Source organism: Gracilinanus agilis, chromosome 1, assembly GCF_016433145.1.
Source record: "Gracilinanus agilis isolate LMUSP501 chromosome 1, AgileGrace, whole genome shotgun sequence".
Taxonomy (NCBI): Eukaryota; Metazoa; Chordata; class Mammalia; order Didelphimorphia; family Didelphidae; genus Gracilinanus; species Gracilinanus agilis.
The window spans coordinates 146,914,721-146,941,848 of record NC_058130.1 but is presented as its reverse complement, the minus strand read 5'-3'; the positions used below and the strand labels follow the sequence as shown (position 1 = coordinate 146,941,848).

The window sequence follows — 27,128 nt, the reverse complement described above, 5'->3', positions numbered from 1 at the left end:
TATATATATATATATATATATATATATATATATATATATAAAATGTAAATATAATAAAACTTGCTGAGGAAAGAGGATTACTGTCTAGTAACTGGCAGAGCCACTTGCCCCAGAGTTCAGATGTGGAAGCTGTAAATACCTCACCCACATAACTGCAAACCCAACACCTAGAAAGCCCACCATAGATCAAAGATGCCAGACTGGTTATATTGAACTGGCTGCTTCCAATCCGTGACTCTAATTACCTACTAGGTGAGCTTCTGACAGAACCCTTTTTCCAAGGAACTGTGCTGTACCCCCTCTCCAAGGCATCCAGTATTATGAGAATTTAGGCTCTTCTTTGTAGTATAGTGAGAAGGATAGCAAGTTAGGAGTCTAAAGACTTGAGTTCTGGTCCCATTTTTTCAAAGAATCTGCTGTGTGATGATAGACAAGTTACTTTGGATCTGGGCCTCAATTTCCTCATCTTCCAATCAACAAAATTAGGATGTTGTTCTAAAAAAATCACTAAGATGGTTTTAAGGTCTAAGATGCCATGCTCTACATTATTCCGTGTCCCTGGAGAGGAGTGGTTTGTCCGTTGTATCCTGAGGAAAGCAAGATTTCCACCTGAGAATTCCCTGCTGCTCTATGTGTATTTGTGTGGAACAGGAAAGGTTTGGAGGCAGGTAGTGAACAGATCAAGATGGCAGGGGTCTGAGCAAGGTGAAGTGAGTTTGCCCTAGGCTAGCCTTCCTCTAAGCTCATGCCTGCTTTCCAGTTCTGAGATAGCACCTGTATCAGCTACTTGAATGGCAGGAACAATGGGGAGGAAGAAACGGGCTCTCTAACAGTCAGGGTCAATACTAGGATGGAGCAAACTAACTCCTAAGGGGGTAAGTGTTCTCTCTATAAATCATTGACACCACAAGGCAGACAGCAGCACAGTATATTCTTGCATGGTGCATTCTACCACTGTGTCTCTTCATCCAGGAGTGGGTTAAGGTACCTTAGAGAGTGGCTCTCCTCTTCTGTCTTCATTAGAAACAGGGTGGTGGCATAGATGGAGGGTTGAACTTGAATTCAGGAATCGGGTTCAAATCTTGGCTTTAACACCAGCTCTAATGATTGGGATGGAATATTCCTGTGCTGATGAGCAGGGTAATTTTTTTAAGTTATGGAAACACCTACATGAAATTAGGAAAGGCAAAATGAGTACATTATATACAGCTACAGAATTAATATTTGAAGACTAACTCGTCAATGCCCACCTCTAGAGAAAAGACTGATAAACAGAAACATGAAAGTCATAATTTATACAAATTTTGTCAAGTGATACCTTCTCTACCGCAAGGAGGAAAGGGAATGAGATATCTAGGAAGTTTAATGTAGCCAACAAACAAATTAATTAATTAAAAAAACATTACCTTGGGCTACTTAAGAGAAAGAAACAAGCATTTATATAGAACCTACTGTGTTCCAGGCACTGGGCTAGGTACTTTTACAAATATTGCCTCATCTGGCATAACCTTTCTGAGCCTTAGTTTCTTCATCTGTAAAACTGGAATATTGATATTTGTTCTGTTTACCTCATAGAGTGGTTATGATGAAAGTATATTATATATATTACATAATATATTATAATATAAGCATATTATAAACAATGAAGATTGTCAGTGGAAGTGACACCTATTTTATGTAGCCCTAGGCCCATTTCCCTTCAAGGGAATGGTAAAGCCATCCTCTATATCAAAGGTGTTCCTATTCTCCCAAGTACAGACTGAACCAGGTTAAAATGTCATTGACAAGGGGCAGCTGGGTAGCTCAGTGGAGTGAGAGTCGGGCCTAGAGACAGGAGGTCCTAGGTTCAAAGCCGGCCTCAGCCACTTCCCAGCTGTGTGACCCTGGGCAAGTCACTTGACCCCCATTGCCCACCCTTACCAATCTTCCACCTATGAGACAATACACCGAAGTACAAGGGTTTAAAAAAAAATGTCATTGACAAGTATTTAACAAAATACATTAAAATATCCTAGAGCATAGATAATGTTAATGTATGGTTTTCTAAGTCAATATTCAGTTGGCAAGGATCCTTCTGTATGGCTGAGTGGCCTCATTTCTATTTAGTTTGAAACCATGGTTCTAAATCATCAATGATTTGGCTTTCTTGCCATCCGAAACTTATTATACATAGTGCACATTATAAACCTTAAAGTGCTATATAAATGGCAATGATTATTGTTGATATTGTTATTATTATTCTTCCTGGAAAAAGTCAAGAACATATTATTAAAGGGATGATTTATGCGATTTATGCAGGACAATTTTGAAAAGGAAATAGTATAGACTAAAAGCCAAAATGCCTTCATTAAGAATCTGTCATGCTTGAATAACCTCATTTCCTTTTAGGGCAGGTTTATTAGACTTTTAAATCAAGGGATTGCCATAAACATATCCTTACCTGGATTTCAGTAAAGTATTTACCAAAATCTATTGTGCTACTCTTGCTGACAAGATGGAAATGGTTAGGCCAGATAAGAGTATAGCAAGGAGGATACATAGGATTGAACCAAGTCAGAGTCATTACTTGATTAATGCCAAGTGGAGAGTTCTGCCCTTATCCTTGTTCTATTGGGAACTTTTATCAGATGAAGGCACAAACAAGATGGCGATCAAAGCAGAAGATGACAAAATTGTAAGATATGACGAACACAATAGATAGCAGACATGATCCAAAGAGGACTTTGATAGGCTAAATATCATATAGTTATAAATGTAAAGTCTTGTGCTTTGGTTCAAGAAATAAGCCATACAGTGGGAAGATATGGGTAGATGATGTTTCATGTCGAAAAAAATATTGGGATTCAAACATACCATAAGTTTAATAAGAGTTAATGATGTGATATGGATCCCTGTCCCCCCAAAAAAGTAATGCAGTCCTAGGCTTCATTGAATGAGGCATAGTGCCTAGAGAGGGAGATGATGTTCTACCATAACTTGGTCAAACCCCATATGGAGCCCAATTTTCAGTTATGGTTGCCATATTTTTAAGAACATTTGATAACCGATCAAATCACATTCAAGTGGGGCCAAGGTTATGAAGGAACTAAAGACCATGAGGTTCAGTTGAAGGAACTAGAGGTATTTATAATGGAGAAGATTTAGGGGAAACATAATAGTCTGCCATGTTAGAATTGTTCTGCTTGCCCCAGAGCACAGAACTAAGAGTTCAGTTCAAAAAGAATTCATTAAATACCTACAATATGTAATGCACTATAGATACTAAAAAATCCTGTAGTCCTGCCTTCAAGAAGCTTATATTCTACTTAAGAGATACAATAATACTCAGATAAATATGTATAGTCAAGAAAGGACAGTAGGCTGACAACTTTGGGGATGGAGAGTAAGAAAGGCATTGATGTAGGAGGTGTCCCATGAGATGAATCTGGAAAGAAACTAAGGCATTCTAGGAGTCAGATATGAGGAGGGAAGGCATCACAGGTATAGACAACTGCCTGTTGAAAGAACTGGAAAAGGAAAAGGAATGTTGTATATGGGGGAACAACAAACAAGGTAGTATGGCTTAAACATAGAGCAAAGTCTTTGGGGGTTATAGAGAATCAGATTTAGATTTGATATACAAATAGCTGATCCATTAGGGAGGGAGGTGCTTTAGAAAATACTCAGTTCCCTTTCCCTAGAAAGTTTGATCAGGTTCAATGACTATTTAATGAAATGATCATTTATGAATCCCTTATTATGTGTCCGGCCCTGTACTAGGTGCAGGGGGTAAAAGACAAAAGAGAAATAATCCTTTCCCTTAGGGAACTTCCCTTTGGGCACTCAAGCTCAGCCACTTACTGGCTATGTGACTTTGGACCAGTAATTTCTCTTCTTTGTGCTAAAATTTATTATGAATAAAATGAAAGAAGGGATGACTATGACCTCTAAAGACTCTTTAACCTTCTATGATCTGTAACATGAAGTCCAATTCTCTCTCTTCCCTACCATACTGCTAAACAAGAATAAGTTGAACATCTTTTTTTTTAAACCCTTACCTTCCATCTTGGAATCAATACTGTATATTCGTTCCAAGGCAGAAGAGTGGTAAGGGCTAGGCAATGGGGGTCAAGTGACTTATCCAGGGTCACGCAGCTGGGAAGTGTATGAGGCTAGATTTGAACCTAGGACCTCCCATCTCTAGGCCTAGCTCTCAATCCACTGAGCTACCCAGCTGCTCCCATCTTTTTTTTTTCCAACTTACTAATTTAGTTGTTCTCTGCCTTCGAAGAGCTCTGATTCAGTGAGGGGTCAGAGGAAAACAAGGAGAATTGGAAATGATATTCCTTGGTGAAGACAATCTGCTCTAACCTTTGGTGTCTGCCCATGGGGAGCAGACATCTGTCTGGTTCCTGAGACTAGGACTTGCCCTTGAAGAATTCGCAGCCTCAGGAAGGCAGGACAGAGTTCTTTATCTTAGGTACCATCCAGCCTAACTTTGAATGTGTTTATAAATTCACCTCTATTCCACACACTGTGTTTTCAGTCTCAAAACTTAAGAGAGAAATCATGGATCTCTTTGGGAAGAGGGTGTGGAATTTGTAACAATAATAATAATTTTTATCGCTCATTTGGACCAGACCTATAATTTCATTGGAATAAAAAATTCCTGTTGATGAAACTCTTTCTATCAATTCAGATTAACACTTGCTCTACAATTTAGTGTTAGAGCTTTGTAGGAGGGAGAGTCCTAAGAACTAAATGATCTGCCCAGGGGCACCCAGGAAGTTATCTAGAGATGAGACTTAAACCCAATTTTTCTTGACTCTAAAGCCAGCTTTCCGAACATCACTCAGTGGTGAGAAACTCAAATAGAAATGGGACTACTAAACCATACATGAAGATCCCTGATATATATAGTATTGACCTAGAAAACCAAATGTTTTCTATGTTTATTGCACTTCTATTTAGTTGGTTAAATTTTTCTCAATTTCCAATTTGAAATTCCCAATTTTAATCTTCTTTGGGCTATCCTACACCATGTTGTGTCTGACCCATCAACATTTATTAAGTACCCATTATAAGCCTGAAACTGGGCTAGGCACTGCAAAAAATGAAGCAATGCCTACTTCCCAGGAGCTTCTAGTCTAATGGGGAGGACAAGTCCATATAAAAATAATATGCAGCATAAATATAAATTGAATAAATATAATATATTCAAAGCAGCATAATTCAAGGTCATTGTGGGAGAGAGGCTGCTAGTTTTTAGGGGCAGTCAGCAAAGAGTCCAGAGAGAAGATTGTGCTTGAATTGAAACTTAAACATAGAGAAGCTCTCTATAAGGTTAGAGAAGAGAGAGATTACACTCTGGATGTATGGGAAAGCCAAGGCAAAGACACAGAGTTGAGAAATGGAGTATCTGTGTGAGTAACAGGAAAAAAAGGCCAATTTCATGGTATCACAGAATGCAAGAGGACGAGCAATGTCCATTGAGAATGGGAATATAGGCCAAGTTGTTTAGGACTTTAAAAATTAAACAGAGGATCTTATATATTTGTCCTAGAGATATTAAGAAGTCAACAGAGTAAAATTGGATAAGAGAATCACATGATTAGATCTGAAAGCTGTTTTAGAAATAGTATATAGGATGGACTGCAGGGGTAAGAGAAAGGCAAGGAGACCAATTAGGAGGCTAGTGGAGTGTTCCAAGTAGAAGTGATGGGAGCCTGAATTAAGATGATATCTATGAATCAAGAGAATGGGTAACACTCAACAATTCAAGAATTCATCATTTCATTGATGTGGAGGTTCACTAGTTCTTCTAATATGGCTCTCATTCCCTCCATGCCTCAGCAGACAGTCTTTGTGAGCAGCTCCAGCCAAACAGATTTTCATTCAGTGGCCAATCTTCTAGTGATGAATGTGTCCAGACTTGGCTAAGCAGGTCCTTGGTTGATACACATGCTGTCCATCATTGTACTTATAGTCTCTTCAGTGTGATAGAAACTACCAGAATTTATATTCCACTGGCTTAGCTATGGATTCTCCTTTTGAGGGTAGGCTCAAAAGGAGATTTTAATGAAGGTGTAATCATTAGAATAGGGGTTCTTTGTGGGGGACTATGGGGACCAAGGGGTTAAACCCCCCAAATCTCCCTCTTCTATCCTGTAAGTTCACGAAGAGGACACAGGTGCAAAGAAAAGAGCAACATAACCTTGAGAAAGATATGGAAGGCAGAGAGAAATATCCTCCCTGGCTCCAGAGGCCGGGCTCTAGTCAAAACTATGTTTGTTGACCATTTGCTTCCCTTAATGAGCTACCTTGGTAGAGAGTAGATAAATATGCACATTGTTTCTGGCTGAGAGGCTGGGACAGCAGAAGCCAGATAGAGGTACATGGTAGAATAAAGCTAGATTGTTATAAGCCTGCCAGTGTGAGAGTCTTTCCTCCCTTCCTGCTATCCTATCCCTCAGACCCAATTCTGGGATCCCCAAGATCGTGACAGTTCTTAGCCTAGGGTCCATAGACACCATAGGAGGGAGGATGTAGGGATTCATTTCAGGAGGTTCCTGAACTTTCATTGGGAAAAAGATGTATATTTTTTCTTTTTTTTTTAAACCCTTACCTTCCATCTTGGAATCATTGCTGTATATTGGCTCCAAGGCAGAAGAGTGGTAAGGGTGGGCAATGGGGGTCAAGTGACTTGCCCAGGGTCACATAGCTGGGAAGTGTCTGAGGCCAGATTTGAGGGCTCTCAATCCATTGAGCTACCCAGCTGCCCTCTGTTTTTATTTTTATTTTCACTAACTTCTAACTGAAGTTTAACATTTCCTTCTATCATGAATTAAAAAAATTATTCTGAGGCATCTATGACATACAAAATAGGTTAAGAATCCCTGAATTAGAGATTTGTGTTTATATAGGACATTTTGTGGTTATAAAACAACTTACTTCCATGACCTCATTTGATCATCACAACAGCCCCCATAAAATAGATAATACTGTTAAGTTTCCTCATCTGTAAAATGATTTACCCAAGGCCATATAGCTAGTTCACTTAAAAATTCAAGTATCAATTAAGTAGATAGATGTACCATTGCCTTTTGGGCTATCTTCATCAGATGTCCCTTATGGAAATATGGCCTTTAATAATTACAACCTTAAAGGAGCACCCAAGACAGGGGATAAAGTCAGACAGAGCCTTGGGGAAGTGAGGGGAGTGGGGAAGAAGAGGTAAAAGGAATTAAGAGACAGTACCTTGGAGTGGAGGACAAGTACTCAACACTCAACAAGTACTCATTCCCCAAATAAATATATTCTTCCTTCTGGTCAAGTCTAAGCTTGGTTAAAAGGAAACTGACCTCAGAATGTCCAGGTTCTTCCTTCCAAGCTCAAGTAATTCTCTCCTTGAAGCAGAAAGAATAGAAGAGTTGGGTTTCCCATTTCTGAGCATCATGTACCGTCATTGTGTTTGTGAAGGAAAGTTAGCCCAGAGGTGAGGAATCTATTCTCAATAGATGGCCGAAAGCATCTGCTATACAAGCTCTCAGAGAAAGGACATTAATAAGCCAGTGTGGAGGTTCTTGCCCTGAGCTCTATGGACTTGTTCTGTTGTTAGTTTTTTTCTCCAATATGTTTAGATATAATTGACTTCCTATCGATTTTATTTTATACCGTTAAAAACATTATTCTGAGAAGAGCTCATAGGATTCAGCAGATTGCCAAAGGAAGGTCCATGAAGTAAAAATGGTAAAGAACCCTCACTCTAGATACAGTGTCTAGAGGGAGTCAACCAGAATGATGAAGGGATCAGGTTCAGGCCCCAAGAGGTTCAAATGAAGGAAGCAGGGAGACTTAGCTTGAAGAAGATAAGATTTGGGGTAGTAGGAAGGAATCTGATAGTCCTCCTCATGTATGAAGAGCTGTCATTTGGAAGAAAAATTGTTTCAAGTAACCCCGGAAAGCAGAACTGAGTCTGATTTAAGGGAAAGCTTCCTGTTGATCACAGCTATCTGAAAGTGAACTGGACTTGATGAGAAGGGAATATGTATTTCCTACTCTAGAGGACTCTCAATAAAGCTAGCTAATTTGGGTCAGGAGAGAATAACATACACGATTAAATAAAAACAAAATATATATATATGTACATATATATATATNGGGGAGGACAAGTCCATATAAAAATAATATGCAGCATAAATATAAATTGAATAAATATAATATATTCAAAGCAGCATAATTCAAGGTCATTGTGGGAGAGAGGCTGCTAGTTTTTAGGGGCAGTCAGCAAAGAGTCCAGAGAGAAGATTGTGCTTGAATTGAAACTTAAACATAGAGAAGCTCTCTATAAGGTTAGAGAAGAGAGAGATTACACTCTGGATGTATGGGAAAGCCAAGGCAAAGACACAGAGTTGAGAAATGGAGTATCTGTGTGAGTAACAGGAAAAAAAGGCCAATTTCATGGTATCACAGAATGCAAGAGGACGAGCAATGTCCATTGAGAATGGGAATATAGGCCAAGTTGTTTAGGACTTTAAAAATTAAACAGAGGATCTTATATATTTGTCCTAGAGATATTAAGAAGTCAACAGAGTAAAATTGGATAAGAGAATCACATGATTAGATCTGAAAGCTGTTTTAGAAATAGTATATAGGATGGACTGCAGGGGTAAGAGAAAGGCAAGGAGACCAATTAGGAGGCTAGTGGAGTGTTCCAAGTAGAAGTGATGGGAGCCTGAATTAAGATGATATCTATGAATCAAGAGAATGGGTAACACTCAACAATTCAAGAATTCATCATTTCATTGATGTGGAGGTTCACTAGTTCTTCTAATATGGCTCTCATTCCCTCCATGCCTCAGCAGACAGTCTTTGTGAGCAGCTCCAGCCAAACAGATTTTCATTCAGTGGCCAATCTTCTAGTGATGAATGTGTCCAGACTTGGCTAAGCAGGTCCTTGGTTGATACACATGCTGTCCATCATTGTACTTATAGTCTCTTCAGTGTGATAGAAACTACCAGAATTTATATTCCACTGGCTTAGCTATGGATTCTCCTTTTGAGGGTAGGCTCAAAAGGAGATTTTAATGAAGGTGTAATCATTAGAATAGGGGTTCTTTGTGGGGGACTATGGGGACCAAGGGGTTAAACCCCCCAAATCTCCCTCTTCTATCCTGTAAGTTCACGAAGAGGACACAGGTGCAAAGAAAAGAGCAACATAACCTTGAGAAAGATATGGAAGGCAGAGAGAAATATCCTCCCTGGCTCCAGAGGCCGGGCTCTAGTCAAAACTATGTTTGTTGACCATTTGCTTCCCTTAATGAGCTACCTTGGTAGAGAGTAGATAAATATGCACATTGTTTCTGGCTGAGAGGCTGGGACAGCAGAAGCCAGATAGAGGTACATGGTAGAATAAAGCTAGATTGTTATAAGCCTGCCAGTGTGAGAGTCTTTCCTCCCTTCCTGCTATCCTATCCCTCAGACCCAATTCTGGGATCCCCAAGATCGTGACAGTTCTTAGCCTAGGGTCCATAGACACCATAGGAGGGAGGATGTAGGGATTCATTTCAGGAGGTTCCTGAACTTTCATTGGGAAAAAGATGTATATTTTTTCTTTTTTTTTTAAACCCTTACCTTCCATCTTGGAATCATTGCTGTATATTGGCTCCAAGGCAGAAGAGTGGTAAGGGTGGGCAATGGGGGTCAAGTGACTTGCCCAGGGTCACATAGCTGGGAAGTGTCTGAGGCCAGATTTGAGGGCTCTCAATCCATTGAGCTACCCAGCTGCCCTCTGTTTTTATTTTTATTTTCACTAACTTCTAACTGAAGTTTAACATTTCCTTCTATCATGAATTAAAAAAATTATTCTGAGGCATCTATGACATACAAAATAGGTTAAGAATCCCTGAATTAGAGATTTGTGTTTATATAGGACATTTTGTGGTTATAAAACAACTTACTTCCATGACCTCATTTGATCATCACAACAGCCCCCATAAAATAGATAATACTGTTAAGTTTCCTCATCTGTAAAATGATTTACCCAAGGCCATATAGCTAGTTCACTTAAAAATTCAAGTATCAATTAAGTAGATAGATGTACCATTGCCTTTTGGGCTATCTTCATCAGATGTCCCTTATGGAAATATGGCCTTTAATAATTACAACCTTAAAGGAGCACCCAAGACAGGGGATAAAGTCAGACAGAGCCTTGGGGAAGTGAGGGGAGTGGGGAAGAAGAGGTAAAAGGAATTAAGAGACAGTACCTTGGAGTGGAGGACAAGTACTCAACACTCAACAAGTACTCATTCCCCAAATAAATATATTCTTCCTTCTGGTCAAGTCTAAGCTTGGTTAAAAGGAAACTGACCTCAGAATGTCCAGGTTCTTCCTTCCAAGCTCAAGTAATTCTCTCCTTGAAGCAGAAAGAATAGAAGAGTTGGGTTTCCCATTTCTGAGCATCATGTACCGTCATTGTGTTTGTGAAGGAAAGTTAGCCCAGAGGTGAGGAATCTATTCTCAATAGATGGCCGAAAGCATCTGCTATACAAGCTCTCAGAGAAAGGACATTAATAAGCCAGTGTGGAGGTTCTTGCCCTGAGCTCTATGGACTTGTTCTGTTGTTAGTTTTTTTCTCCAATATGTTTAGATATAATTGACTTCCTATCGATTTTATTTTATACCGTTAAAAACATTATTCTGAGAAGAGCTCATAGGATTCAGCAGATTGCCAAAGGAAGGTCCATGAAGTAAAAATGGTAAAGAACCCTCACTCTAGATACAGTGTCTAGAGGGAGTCAACCAGAATGATGAAGGGATCAGGTTCAGGCCCCAAGAGGTTCAAATGAAGGAAGCAGGGAGACTTAGCTTGAAGAAGATAAGATTTGGGGTAGTAGGAAGGAATCTGATAGTCCTCCTCATGTATGAAGAGCTGTCATTTGGAAGAAAAATTGTTTCAAGTAACCCCGGAAAGCAGAACTGAGTCTGATTTAAGGGAAAGCTTCCTGTTGATCACAGCTATCTGAAAGTGAACTGGACTTGATGAGAAGGGAATATGTATTTCCTACTCTAGAGGACTCTCAATAAAGCTAGCTAATTTGGGTCAGGAGAGAATAACATACACGATTAAATAAAAACAAAATATATATATATGTACATATATATATATATTTATATATATATTCGCTATCTCTATTCCTAGATGCAGTAGGTGATGCAGGGGATAATAATGGACCTGGATTCAGGAAAACCAGAATGCAAATCCATCCTCAAACACTGACTAGCTTATTCAAGCCCCTTAACCTCGATCTGCATCCATTTTCTCATTTTGAAGATAGGAATAATAATAGCATTTATTTCCCAGGGTTGTTGTTAGGATGAATGAGATAAATCTTTTAAAGTACTACATAAACTGAATTTTTAGTATAACAAAGTGATTTGGGGGCGGAGTTTTCACAACTGGCCTTGTAGGTGGGAGGGTTCAGGAAAGATTTGGGGTAAGACATTGTAACCTTGACATATTAGAGATTCCAAGAAGAGAGCTGAGTATTCCAGATACAGAAGGAACCAGTACAAAAGCAAAAGTGGGAGGTGGAATGTTTTATTAGGAAACAAATGAGCCAGTTCAGTGAAAAATCAGAGTGCCAAAGGGAGAATAATGTGAAATCAGTTGATAAATTGTAGCCTAACTTTGAATACCCAATGGTAGTTTGTATTTTATCCTAGAAGCAATAGGGAACCACTGTAGCTTCTTGAGCAGGGTAGTAACATAGTTAGACATGTCCTTTAATTATTAATATTGATTATTATTATTTTGTTATATTTAATTATGATTAATCTACAATTACAATAATTAATTATAATTAATGTTAACAACTTGTAAAGGATGAATTCTAGAGAAGGAATTGGTAACCATTCCAGTATCTTTGCCAAGAAAACCTCAAATAGGGCATGACCAAGTTAGACACGATGGAAGTGACTTAACAACATCAAAAGAATGGATCGAAGAGGGGAAAGTCTGGATTTAGGGATATCAATTAGAAGGTTGTTCTGTTAGACCACATGAAAGGTGATGATGAGGTCCTTGAACTACATTACTGTGTCTAATACTTTCTCCAGGCTTCTCAGAGCCTGAAGGAATTTGCTTCCTCTGATCCCAATCACTAGGGTGAAGATTAGGGGATAATAGGAAAAAGAATGGCAAATGGAAAAAGGTGTGTCTTATGTTTGGCTCCATTTCCCAGAAGACCAAGGGTTAGTGCTGACTGCATGGGGAAGAGGGCAATACCTGAACCAAGCAGCATTCAGGAACTGAAAAGGTAAATGGATCCAGGCTGCCTTACTTCAGAGCTGATTGATATGAGAAGTGAACTAGGGACTTCAATTTGAGAACAAGTCAGCAGTTCTTCAAAGCTACTTCCTGGGGTCCTTTTGTGTGAAGGATAGGACTGTGAGACCTGAATAAAAAGAACAGAAAGTAGTAAATGACTCAGAGGCTATGGCTATCACATGCTAAGAGAAATGTTGTCCTTTCTTGAGAAAGACAGCAGGAAGCAACAACAGAGACAGTGGCAGCAGAGGGCAGAGCTGTGAAGGGGGAAGACACTGGTGTGCCCTGGTAGGAAATAGGGGGGAAGAACTAACAGTGGTAACACCTGGTGCAGGTGGGCAGTAGAAGAGTTGGCCGAGCATTAGCATAGCATCCTAGAGATGCCTGGCGAGAGTCAGAGTAGTGGAACCACAGATTGCTGGGGAGACAGACACATATGATGGGAGCCAGTGAACTGAGAAGGGGTCACTAAAAGCAACCAGGTTCCCCCTCATTTGGAGAAATAAACTCAGACCTTCACCCTTGCTGGTACAATAGGTCACATAGACTCTGCAGGTGTTTGGACTTCATTCCCTAGTGAAACACAAAATTGAAGGGGAGGGTTGCTTGATTGTACTAATACATAGTTATTTCCCTTTCTTTTACTGGGCAGGGCAATCATATATAAGGTAGTACTCTAAGTTAAAAGGATTCTGTAGGTTCCTGTTAGAAGCGGGGTGGAAAGAGGCACCAGAAAGAGGAGGAGAGTTTCTTGACTATTATATAGGCTCAGGTATGAGTCCCTAGTGTGTTGTTATTGTGTTAAATAAAATCTGTTATACACTTTATGTCTTATTAGCCTGAAACTTGTAGGGAAGCTGAGCACAGTCCTTTGGGGAAAATATCACTCGCTAATATGCCTAGAGTTGGTGTAGGTGTGACCAGAATGATCCAGAGAGATTTCATAAAAGGCTCCCCAAAATAGTACTTGGGACCTTTTGTCAGGAGGATGTGAGTTCAAATCTAGTCTCAGGCACTAACTAGCTACATGACCCATGTTGAGTCACCTAACCTTAATCTGTATCAGTTTCCTGAACTGTAAAATGGGGATAATAATAAGCACCTACCTCCCTGTGTTGTCACAAGGATCATATATTTTTAAGGCACTTAAAATAGTGCCTGAGCCATAGTAGGTGCTTTATATATGTGTTTGTTCCCTTCCCTACCATCATCACTTATGTACCTTTAAATTCATTTCAGTTTTTCAAAAGATCAAGAATTCCTCCAGAATAGGTATTCCCTCTGCTAACACAGAATAGAGCACCTCCATTTTTTAGGTTCCTTATGTTCCTTTACATTCATTTCAGTTCTTCAAAAGGTCAAGGATGGATACTTCCTCTACTAACACCTCCATTTTTTAGGTTCCATGCATGGCCAAAAAAAGTCATCACCTATTGGCCAATCATTTAGTTCAGTCTTTCATGTTTACCATAACCAAAGAACAAATTACAATGAAGCACTCATCATTTAATGCCCCCCTTTGCATCTGCTTGTAAACTCAGAACTTGATATGACACTCTCAAATCCAGTTTCATTTGGTCTTCCAAATGAGCATCTGACATCTGTGATCACAGCCATGCTTTTGATTTGAGTCATGTGTGAAAATGTTGATTCACACCAAGGCTCTTCGAGTGCATGAGGCCCATTTTAAACAGCGAGAAATGCTGCTGAGTTTTTATGTAACTGCATTAAAACTGCTCCTGGAGCAGTAAAGAAATAAACAATTGTGACATAAAGCCCTAAAATCTACTCTCTCTCTTACCTGTTAGCAGATACTAACTGGTATCTATAATGCATTCCTGATTCTGCTTGCTTATCGGAGAAAGGAAAAAGGTGTTACCAGAAGTCAATCAAGAAGCATTTAAGTACCTACTGTGTGCCAGGCACTGTGATAAAAAGAAAAATAAAAGACAGTTTCTGCTCTCAATCTAATGAGGGAGATGACGTGCAAACAACTATTTAAGCAAGCTATATATAAGATAAATTGGAAATATTCTTCAGAGGGAAGGAACTAGAATTAAGGAAAATCAGGAAAGGCTTCATTTAAAGTTACAGCTTCCCCAAGGCTAGCCACTTTAGATTTAATGATGTAAGTACATTTATTGAATGTGTAAAAGTCTCTACAATAAATTTGTAGAAGCAGACTTTAATAATTAAATGCTGAGTCAGGATAGCATAGTGGACAGAGTGCTAGCTTTGGAGCCAAGAGACTTGATCTCAAATTCTGCTGCCGATGCTTAATAACTATGTGACCATATACAAGTCTCTTAACTACTCAGTGTCTCAGTTTCATTATCTGTAAAAATGGGGATAATCCAGGTATGCATGTAAAGCCAAGAGAGAGGGTAGCTATGTGGTACAGTGGATAAAGCACCAGATTGGGAAGAAAAAGACTCATCCTTATGAGTTCAAATCTAGTCTCTGACATTTTGATTTACTAGCTATGTGATCCTGGGCAAGTCCCTTAACCCTATATTCCTCCATTTCTTCATCTATATAATGTGCTGCAGAAGGAAATGGCAAACCACTCCAGTATCTTTGTCAAGAAAACCCCAAATATGACTAAAAAAATAATTGAACAACCACCACCACCAGAAGGGGCAGGGAAGGAAAAAGGAAAGAGAGGAAAGTAACTGTTGCCTCAGCATCTGGAAGACAAGCAATAAGAAATAAAGTTAAAGTCAAAACCCTAGAAGCTCTGCCCACTCTTTATAGTGTAAGATTTAAATTAATGTCCAATACTACAAGTGTTATATTTTATGAAGTTTATTAATAATTACTAGAAGTAAAGGAATAAAAAGGCAATTCTCTAACAAAATAAGACCACATGACCAAGCTCTCCTTGGCCATTTAAAAGCCTGGCTCTCGCAGCTTCTCCAGGAGAAGCGAGTGAGAGCCAGGGCACACAAGGTAAACAGGAAAGCGGGGCGCTGGGAATCATAGTTCAAGTACAGAAATTAATTACATAGTGGCCACACATGCTCAATTACATGTCCCAGAGAGACATACTGGTAGAGTAGATTTGAAGTTAGAAGACCTAGGTTTGAATCTTGGCTTTGCTCCTTACCCTCCTGTGAAGTTCGGCAAATTATTTCACCTTTCTGGGCCTCAGTTTTCTGATCCATAAAATGAAGAAGTTGGACTAGATGGCCTCTAAGATCCTTTCTAGCTCTGGATCCAGTATCTTGTGATACTACTAAATCCACCTTCTTGATGATGATGTGATACCTATTGACACTGGAGCGTCTGCTGGCAAAAAAGTAAGCTTGGCAAACACAGAGGCTAAACTCCATAAAAGAAAGAGAGACCTATCTTCCTCCTTGGGGTCCATAATCCCAAACCAAAAAGGTTTTCCCATATTATGCACAATTATCAACTCAATAATCAACTATTAACTACAATTTCATTGGTAGCTCCCCCATGTGGAAAATCTCTCTACTGTTGCAAATCAACACCTTCTCTGAAATCTATAGGTTTAGAGCAGTGGTTCCCAAACTTTTTTGGCTTACCGCCCCCTTTCCAGAAAAATATTACTCAGCCCCCTGGAAATTAATTTTTTTTAATTTTAATAGCAATTAATAGGAAAGATAAATGCACCTGTGGCCATCATCGCCATCCTGGATCGCTGCAGCACCCACCAGGGGGCGGTAGTGTCCACTTTGGGAATCACTGGTTTAAAGGGTTGCCCAAAGCACCAAGAGGCTGACCTGCCTATTGTCTCATAGCCAATATGTGTCAGTAGAAGGACTTAAATTCAAGTTTTCTTGGTTTTAAGATCAGTTCTCAAAGCAGTACCTCATATGGTTTCTTTGAAGGAGGATTAGGAACCCAAAAAAAGTTGAGGAATGGAGAAGTGTAGAAGGAACATTCAGAATTAATACAGAGGAAAATATCAGGGTTTGGCAAGGTGATAGGTTGGCCTTCTTGGAGCATACTAGATAAGTCTAGGAATTCAAAATAAATGCCCTTTTGGACAGAAACCTTGAATGCCATGTTAAAAAAACTTTGACTTTTTTGGGTAGGCAACAGGGAGCCATGGAAACATTTTGAGCACAGGGGTAAGGTGATCTTATTTATACACAACAAAGGTTAATCTGTTAAGAAAAAAGGATTGGAGAGAACAATATATTTTATAACCATGGAGACAAAGAAGTTCAAAGGATCCCAAGGTTTCTGCACTAATTTTGTTCTCCCTTGCTAGTACTCTTTGATGTCAGTTCTCAGGATCTGATCTAAGGAAAGACACAAGGTCAGGGGCCAGGGAGTTTGAGAATATGACTAAAGGCCACAGCTGAATCCTTCTCCTGTGTTCTCCTGAAAAAAACTCTTTGCAGCTGCCTGACTCCTTGAAGGAGCAAAGAACAAAGAACATTGTATTTCATACTTTCCTAGATTGAAGATTTTCACTATTCCTCCAGGGCAGATCTACTTCATGACTATAGTGATGCTCCTGACATTGGCCACTAGGTATTAGTCTTTAGGAAGAACCTAAGGAATGGGAGGAAGGGAAAGATGGGGTTGGAGATGAACAATGATTCTTGCCTTTGGTCTGGAAAATCCATTCCTAGCCATTATTTGGCACACACCTATCCTTAACTGTCTAGAGAAGGATTGGCAAAACTTCTTCCAGTCCAAGGGCCCAGACGGCAAATTCAAGCTATCTCTGAGCCCCTGATTATGGAGAGAACTGAGGGAGAAAGTGCTTGCTTTCTGTCCAGGAGGCTGGACAGAGGGGTGGAACATACAAAAGATGTCCTCAGGCCCTGGGAAGAGGGGGAATGGAACAGCTCCACAAGTACTGGTTCTGCTTGTGTGCCACAGCTTCATCAATGTGGGTTTAGAGTAATTCCTACCAAGTTCTCCTAGCAATAGAGTCTCAGTAATATGCACTTATACACTGATAAATTATCAGCATAGTTCTGAGTACTTGGTAAAACTTGTACCTTTTCGAGGTACGGACTATCAATACAGGCAGCTATCAGATACACCAAGAATGTACAGGCATAGTACAGAGGAAGAACAGTATCAGTAGGCATACAATAGGGACAAGTTCAAGGCAACCTGCCTATAAGATACAGCAGCTACTTCCAGACACTATCATTTGGTGATATGATCTGGTCACTTGCTTCTGCTTGGGCAGAGCAGGTTAGGCATGTATGAAATATTGTTTGGCTTCTTGGAACCCTTATAGGACCTTAGGAACTGGTGACCTCTTCATCTGCAGTATTGATATACTAGACCATTCTTGTTCAATTGTGTGAACGGATTTTCCCAGGAGCTGACCTATTCAGGTCTGAATCTAAGGAACAGAGTCTTGTTTGGGTGTGAATGGGAGAGAATGGATCTGTGTCTATCTCTAGGAAGATCAAACTCAATTACAGAGGGTAGCTACTGTTGAAGAAACCTGGCCCCCGGCTAAGTAAGTGAGTCTTGCTCGTCTAAGAGTACAACTCAAAAGTTCCCCCCATATCTGCTCATTAAATTCCTCAGCCCAAGTAAGTATACCTATAAAGTATTGTGTTAACTTGTTGATATGACAAATAATTACCAAACATCTCGTGGGTGACTGACATAACCTGCCAACCTTAAGACCTAAGCCCTGCCATGGAACTCCAGGGTCCCCTTAACACCACCAGGTAATGAGAGTGTTTAAATTTATATGTTCTGCTAAGATGAAGAACATCTGTTGCTTTCTCACCAAGAACAGGAAGACAGGATTGTGCCTGCTCAGCAGCAAGGTACTGGAAGCTCTCGGGTGATGTATAAGTGATTTTCCAGATGTCAATTTGCATACCACAAGATATAAAGCATGTCAGACAGAAGCTGCTATTACGGTACACATAACAAGTTCTCTTTCTGAAGTCCATTTCACTGTTTACAGTGAGCTGGAATTGGGGGCTATACCACATGTCATTGGCCCTGCCATCTCATTCCTATTCCACAATCCCTGGCTGGGCTGCAAAATCATAAGAGCCACTCATGAGCTAACCCAACATGGCAGAAACTCAGTCATAAATATTTTGCTTTTGCTTTTCTTTTCTATCATGTCTGATCATTGAATTAATCTGGACAAAGGGTGAATGAGAAGAGACAAAAGTGAACCACACCCCAGTTTTGTTTTGTTTAATTTGCTTTGGTTTCCACCCACCACAAGTTCTTTTCTTCCCCTCTCATAGTGTGGGCGAAATGCCGAAAACTTCGACCGGTTTTTCACCCGCCATCCACCCGTCCTAACACCTCCTGACCAGGAAGTCATCAGGAACATTGACCAATCAGAATTCGAAGGATTTTCCTTTGTTAACTCTGAATTTTTAAAACCTGAAGTCAAGAGCTAAGTAGCTGTGTAGATCTCCGTCCTTCATTTCTATCATGCAATCCCAACAGCTGTCTTGGTGACCTTTCTCATTGCAAAGTCGCATTTGTGGTTTTTTTTTTTTGTAGTCAAGACTAGAGTGACCATATTTCAGAGCCATAAGTGTCTTCAAGTAGTTAAGAGTATCTCTAACATCTGGTATCATGAAGATGTGGTGAGTAAAATGCCATAGCACATAAATGCACGCTATCCAATTGTGCAGAGTTGATTCTATCCATATTTCGGCTAACCAAATTTGGTCAAAAGAAAAGAACCTTATCTTATCTTTCCTTTCATCTCCTGTGTTTTCCTTCATCATTTTCATACATCATTAAAGCTGGCTAGAGATCTGCTTGTCCACCGGATAAGATATTTAAGCCAACAACCTAAGGCCACTGTGGTAGCCTTTTTCTTTTCCTGTCCAGAAAAATTGAAGCATTTAGCACTAAATTCACCCCATGATTCCAATATTCAAAATTTTCCCTTTCTTCCAAAGAACTGAAGAATGCATTTATCCTGCCTGGTCCAAGGAAGATAATGAAATCTTAAAAGTAAAACCAGAAAATGAATCATGTTCCTTTTTTATCTATACACTAAGATTACATATTCTCTCTCCTTTAATGCTAGGCTGTTCCATTTCTAGGGCAGAACTGAGGGGGAATTCAACTGTAGACAAGGCAGTTTGAACCAGGTTATCATTGTCTAGCCTTCCCTCTGCCATACCGGCAGCTAGTCTATGGGAACCAGCACCAGGAATCCTACCGCTGGTGATCTAACCTGGCTGCTCACTATGTTACTGTCATGGCCGCATTGCAATGCAGGACTCAGCCAGTCATTGTCATGATGCTTTTGCTTCCAAATAGCACATATCCACAACCATCTCTAAACTACTTGAAAATGGCACTTTGGAGCAATCTCTTGAAAGCTCATGGTCACTCTAGTTAGCTCCCTACATAATAACATGGTTTTACATTACATTCCAAACTTGATTTTCTTTGGGGTTTTTTATTGTCATTCAAATGCCAAAACAGTTTCTTTGTTATACGTGCTTCAAATATGTGTCCAAAATGTTATTAACGACAATGAACTGCTATGATTTTAAAAAGAAGAGCCTTGTGAAACCTAACCATACCTGTTAAAAAAAATGTGTCAGAATGGATATTCATGCAGATACTTGCCTTTGGATATATAGGATTTGCCAAGATTTGTTTCTGCCATTGGGAAGATAATTAAGAGTTTGGGGAGAGAGAAGTCTCTCGAAACAGACCGTCTTATTATTTACCTTTATACTGTTTTGTGAGATGTTTGTGGGAGTGTCGGTTTGTTATTGGTATGCTTAATATCTGTAATGTGCCAATTTTTTTTCAGTATTGAGATATAATAAAAATGGAAAGAAAGCTAATCAAAAGACAACTGCTCTCTTTGATAAATGCTGATTGTGCTATAGTTTGGGGCTGTCTGATGCCATGTACCAGCAGAGAGCCAGAAGAGAGAGAAAAGTGCAGGGCCGTCTAGCATTTAGTGGGAACATGAGAAATTCCAACACTGACCCTACCACTCTGAAGCCCACAGCAGACTCTAGTAAGTCACCAAAGAAGAATCATTTAGGAGTTAAAGAGACCAAGTCAGACCAAGAACCAAATTCCCTCAAAATTTGGTCCTTTCTTTTCTTATAAAAAGCATAACCAGCCCAAGTTATGACTTCCTCTGAGGTCTGGCTCTGCCACAACACTGCCTATGTGATACTGAACAAGAGACTTAGACTCACCGGGTCTATTTCTGTGGCTGTAAATCAAGGGAAATATTGCATGTCCTCATGGAGCTATTGTAAATATCATATGAGAGAAACAAATATGAAAGAACTTCATAAATACAATGCTGGGTATTTTTATCATCATCATTATTATAATTATTCCCAGCCAGTCATTTAACCTCTTAGGGCTCTAGGCAATTCTCTAAGTCATTGATAGAAGGAGTTTCCTCATCGGGGAATTCTCAAATTCTCATGAAATCCAGGGCCAATGTCTATCACTATCCCAGCCAGGAGCATTTTCAAACAGCCTTAAAGGACTGACAGAGCAGCCTGCAGAAGTTCAAAGGTAGATTTTCAGGATTAGGTTGGCCTCCAGGTAGGGACACTGGCCCTGGCCTTTGCAGTCTTTGTGATAAGGTAAAGTTGAAAGAGTGAGATAAAAAGCTCACAAAACAAAAAAATAGCCATTAGTCACCAAGATTGCCTCTCATTTCCTAGCTTGGCCACTTTTGACAGCATGTTCCTCATGGCAGCTGGAGGGCTGTGGACTAGAATATCTAATTCCTTAAAAAACTTCATCCCCTACTCATCACTTTCTTGCCCAAATTTTTCTCAACTTGCCTGGGCCTCTAAGTCCAATTTTCTCAGCATTTTCTTCCAATTTCAAGGTATATTTTCTGGTGACAAAAAAGCTCTCCTTCTTCCTTGCCTTCCTTCCCCACCCCACCCCACCCCCAGTAGAGAAGGTGCCTCCTAAATGACCCAAACAACCTGATGTCCTCAAAGAGCAGACACTGGCTATGTGGAGTTGAGGTCTCAACTGAAAGTGAAACTCAGAAAGTCCCCTGAGAGAAAGAAATGTTTCTATTCCACAGTTAAATCAAACAAAAGACAAGTCAGCCAAACTTGTGTTCCTTCCCCCTTTTGCCCCATATCATTTTTTCTATGACCTTCTTCCATAGGCTCTCCCTCCTCACCTTGCTTTCCTCCTTTTTCATGTGGTTTTTCATTTGCTTTATTGCTTCACCTTCTTCCTTACCCAATTTTCCATCTTCTTCTGACTCCTTCCTCTCTTCTTGGTTTTCTTTTTCATTCCCTCATTCTTGTTCTTTCACAGCTATCCTCAGACTCATAAAGTCTAGGATGTCAGAGTTAGAAAGCTTCCACTTAGCACTTTTCAGTTTTCAAAACACTGAAATATATCATCTCTTTTGAACCTCACAACAAGCCCATGACTTAGCATGTTATTAGACCCATTTGATAATAAGGGAAAAAGCTTAAAGAGGTTAAAAGTGATTCCCTAAGGCCACATAGCTAGTAAAAATGGAAGAATCTAGATTTGAACCCGTTTCTTTTGACTCCAACTCCAGCATGCTTTTCAAAATTGCCTAAATGTCATAGCAGAAATTTTAGAGCTGGAAGATCTGGAAGCAAACATCAAAATATTAGACCACAAAATAACTTTAGATGATAAAACAGAATTCGAACCAGCAAGGAGCTTAAGGATCAATTAATGCTGCATTTTCATTTTGAAGATGAAGAAATTGAGGACCAATGGGAAAAGTGCCTTGTCCAAGGCCATCAAACCAGTCAGCGGCAGAGTAGGGGTAAGATGCAAATTCTGACTCCTAAGTCTAGTATTCTTTTCAAAGTACAACTCCTTACCTCTGGCTGATGGCCAATCAAGCTCCAGCCCACAATCTCTAGCTAAACCAGGACCCTAGACGAGATGCCAAGCTATGCCCCACACAAATATATGAGGACGAGAAGCTACTATAACTTGCTAGAAAGGGTAGAATCACAGAATCTTAGAGATAAAAGTGATCCCTGCAAAGCACTGTGGCCATTCCTCTCATTTTATAGATGAAGAAGAGACAAAAAGAGATGGTGCCTTGCCTATGGTTCCATAGCTAGTAGCAGAGTCACAATTTGGACCCAGTTTTCCTATCTAGATCAATATAAAAAGAACAAGATGTTCTCTTCACTATTCTCTTCAGAAGTTTTGAATCATGAGGCCAAAGTAGATGCAAGAAAAATATTCGCTAGCCTCAACACTGTATATCAGGAAGAATAAGGGAGACAGGATAGAAAAATCTCCACTGGTCAGATTGGGAATAATCCCATGAAATTTAGAAGAGTTCTTTTAGGCATTATGGGTACCTCCCCAACTAGGAAAATAAGTGAATTTTTTTCTGTTAGTGAATGAAACAAAAAGTAGTTGAAGAGGTGAATAGATCACTGGGGATGGATAACTTAAGCTAACATTTCCAAATGACCTCCCCACCAACCCCAGTGGCCCTGAGTATCAGTCTCCATATATTCCTGGCATCTCTTAGAATCAATCAATCAGCAAGCATTTATTTAACACCTACTGTATGAGTCAGACATTGTGCTAGATACTGAAGAGAAAAAGAGAGAAATAAAATAGTTCTTGCCCTCAAGGAGCTTACATTCTATTAAGAGGCAGAACTTCCAAAAGATAATCAAGGACATTTAGAAAACCTAAGCAACAGCATTGAGGCAAGATTTCTTATCCTTAAGGAGCAAAAATGTTCTAGAACACTGCTAATCCCCTATCCCCTGAAATTTATTCTTCTTTTCCCTTTCTCTTCCCATCACTCTATATCATGAGATTTCCTTCCCCGCTAACACTGCTTTTAGTGAAGGCAATAAAAAATAAAGTTCTAGCTGAGAGTAGTAGACTATTAGAACTAGAAAGAAACTTAGGAACCAGTGAAACCCCCAAACTCATTTTACATACAGAGAAATTGAGATCCAAATAGAAGTAACTTTCCCAAGGTTTCAGAAGAAGTTAGTGGCTCTTCTTTTGAAAAAGGAAAGTAATCCTCTACAATGGATACTGCTTCTTCATTTATGAAGGGTGAGAGTCCTTGGCCCTTATTCATTTAGACTCATAAAATGTGAGATGTCTGGTCTAAATGGGACTTTTGAACCTAGAATGTTAGAGCTAGAGAAGACCTCAGAAGTCATCCAGTCCAGAACTGAGGCTCAGAAAAAGAGGTGGTTTGCCAGCCAATAAGACTGCCAAGACTATCTTGGTCTCCTGACTTCCAGTGTTTTGCCCCTTGCACTACAAAATACATGAAGCAGAATCTCAGATTTAGACCTGGGCCATGTTCACCATCTAACAGGCTGTTTAAGCTCCTAGAATTCCATACCTGGTTCTTCATTCTGGTTAGACAACTTGAACTGTTAGTTCCTTTGACAGTTCTGATTTTAGAGTGGCCATCTGATAAGGCAGGCATTTTTTTCTGGCAAAGATTAATCATTGGTTCACATGAAACATATAACAAAGAACCAGTTTGACCCTTGCAAATGCCAGGTGTAAGAATATCTCATGAACAACTTTGAGAGAGAAAAAAAGGATTTCTTCAGACATCATTTTTCACATTCACCCTGTGTCCTCAAAAGTTTAACCTGTGCCTTAATTATTTCATCCTCAGAAATATTTATTTAGGCTGAATCCTTCTCAATGGTAGTTTCCTTTCTTCTTCAACATACCCTATCACGCATCTTCTTCCCAGTCTTCCTATTGTTGTCAGAGAGTCAATGAAGAATTTGGGCTGGGGAAGAATGGTGAAGGGGAACCAAGGAAATCTTAGTAGGAATTTTCTTCCCCCGGAGATCCAAGCTTCATAAATCTAAACCAACTTCTCGCTAATGAGCCTTTCCAATTCAGCCATGCTATTCCCTGGATAAGAAACATTTGAAATTTACAGGCACGTAGTCTAGGCCCTAATTAAAACCAGAAGACTATCTAATTTCCTAGAAAACTGGCTGAGGGGGGCAGCTGGGTAGCTCAGTGGATTGAGAGTCAGGCCTAGAGACGGAAGGTCCTAGGTTCAAGTCTGGCCTCAGACACTTCCCAGCTGTGTGACCCTGGGCAAGTCACTTGACCCCCATTGCCCACCCTTACCACTCTTCTGCCTTGGAGCCAATACATAGTATTGACTCCAAGACGGAAGGTAAGAGTTTAAAAAAAAAAAAACAACTGGCTGAGCTATGTCCTTTCCAGAAACTTTCCAGGGCATAATGACTTGATTCTGAGAAAGAAAGGAAATACCTACCTGACTTTGAACTCTACTGATTATAGTTACAAGAGCCCAGAGTCACCTCCATGTCAATGAGGCATCAAAGGCTATATGGCATTAGTGGAAAATTAAGGATTCATACTAGACAAATATGTTCCCTTCACATTAATTCTTCAAATACATAGAAAAAGAAATAGAAATTCCAGAATATCCAAATTCAAATGACCTCAAAAGCTATCCATTTTAAGTTGTATTTGTATGAGAACCCTCCCAAATGACATTCTCAACCAATGGTCATCCAGCCACTTTTTGAAGACATTCAATGAAGTGGAATCAATCCACTGTGGCCTAAGGTAATCCTCTCTAATCCCTCATCCATGTGACAAGCCCCATAAACACTTAAATACAAATATAACACCTTCAATTTATCACTTTGAATATTCCTGATTCCTTCCACATCCTTCAACATGTGTGATCTCAATGCATTTAACCAATTTCATGCCCTCTTCAGATGTTCTCCAGCTTATTAATTCCTGAAATAAGTCCACCAGAACACAATACTCTAGATCTTGTCTGACCAGGAAAGAAAACATAAGGACTGTCATTCCTAACACTATATGCCAGTCTCAAAGAAGACTGAAATTTTATTAACTTTCTTGGTTATTTATTAAACCAATGATTCATTTTGAACTTGCGGACCCCAAAACTTCTTTTTTTTTTTTTCAGAAATCACCAGATCACTCACATTTTATACTTGTGAAGTTAATAATGACCACCAAGTATCAACATTTACATTTTATCTTTCTTAGATAGAATTATTATGATCTCTAGTCCATATCTTTATGTATCCTGTCTCTAACATCCATGATGTTAACTCTTCTTCCAAGCTTCAATTTGTTAAGCATGTGTCATCTATGCCCTTAATCAAATCATTGATTTTTAAAATGTTAAATAGTGGGGACAGCTGGGTGGCTCAATGGATTGAGCCAGGCCTAGAGATGGGAGGCCCTAGGTTCAAATCTGGCCTCAGACACTTCCCAGCTGTGTGACCCTGGGCAAGTCACTTGACCCCTATTGCCTAGCCCTTACCACTTTTCTGCCTTGGAACCAATATTGATTCCAAAATGGAAGGTAAGGATTTAAAAAAAATAAAATAAAATATTAAATAGTTAAATAGTGCATGGTCAATCACATATTTTTGATGTACTACACTGAAGATGCCCTTCCAAGCTGACATTAAACTATTGATTCTTGGTCTACGCTAGAGACCTTCTTCCAAATTGACATTAAGTCATTGACTCTGGGTCTGCCCATTCAACAGGGATATCAATTCTCCCACTTGTAAAATCTTGTAAAATCTACCTATTTCCATTTTTCACAAGAATTACATGAGGTTTTTGTTGTTTTGTTTTTTTTACAGAGGTTTTTTGTTGAGTGGTTTGCTAAAATCTAGGTAAACTCTATCTACTACAGCAGGGCCCTGTTCTATAAAATCTAGTAAGTCTGTCTAAAAAAAGAAATCAGATTAGTTTGACATGACCCATTCCTGATGAAGCCATGTTGGAGGCTGCTTTTTCCTAAATATTCACTAATCATCCATTTTTAATGAAACATTTTGGATTTTTCCAGGTATATAAATCAATTCCCTGGCCTATCATTTCTGGGTACTATTCTATTTACCCACACTAAAGAAAAATATTGCTCTTCTCCAAATCTGTAGCACTCCTCCCATTCTCCCAAAATCTTTCAAAGATCCTGGCTTGGCCATCCCATCTTCCAGTTCTTTAATATCTTAGGACATAGTTCATAGTGACTTGAACTTATCACAGACGATGAGGTGCTCTGTAATTATCTTTCAACTTATCTTGGACAATAATTCCCTATTAATTCCCCTTTTTTGTTTTTGTTTTGTCCAAAGATCATTCTCTTTAGGGGAAAAAAGAAAAGAGAAATGAAATTAAAATCAAACAGTTCTATATTCTGGCATCTTTTATCATTCACCCCAAGCAATGGTCCTCTCCCATCTTTGATCCTACTTTTTCCCTAACTATAGCTAAAAGATCCTTTTTGTTCTTCTTAGGTTGCCTCACTAGCCTCAGCTTATTCTGAGCTTTGGCACACCTGTCAGAATTCTTATAGGACTACATCACATTTCATATTCATCCTCTGTTACCTGGTGCCTTTGCTCCTACCTTCTGTATATGCATCTTTTTTTCAACTGGTTGATGAATTCATATTAGACAGTTTTTTCCTATTCTCTCTTATCAGAATGATGCCTTCAAAGTTTAATTCTTGAGAGTTTCCCTTAGCTCTTAGATGGGCTTCCCCTATAAACTTTTAGTCCATAGGACCCTTCTTCAGAATCCTTTGAAATCTGCTCTCAAAATCTCAAATACATATCTAACTGTGCCTGACTTTCCTCTCCTATAGCTCACATTCTGAGACAAAATTGTCTATTCCTGACAAGGTCCTTGTGTTTTCTAAACCAGTAACCATTTCCTCCTTTTTGTGAGTGTCAGATCCAGAACAGAAGTTCCTCTCATTTATTCCTCCAGCTCTTTCAGGATCAAATTATCATTAAGCACAGCTAAGGAATTACTAAAAACTCTGCTCAGGATAGAGTAA

At 39.4% G+C, this 27,128-nt stretch overlaps 1 protein-coding gene across 2 annotated transcripts in view; it reads left to right on the top strand.

Moving 5' to 3' along the window:
- The window catches only part of PRKCB (protein kinase C beta), a 707,688-nt gene that overhangs the window by 676,663 nt on the left and 3,897 nt on the right, over positions 1-27,128 (top strand). The window contains exon 17 of one of the 2 annotated variants that reach the window (XM_044658168.1): positions 18,523-18,681. The exons of the other annotated variant lie outside the window; for it this stretch is intronic. Within the exon in view, the coding sequence (XP_044514103.1) occupies positions 18,523-18,681 (159 nt within the window). Of the gene's footprint in view, positions 1-18,522; positions 18,682-27,128 lie in introns of those variants that run through there. 2 annotated transcript variants of the gene reach the window in all.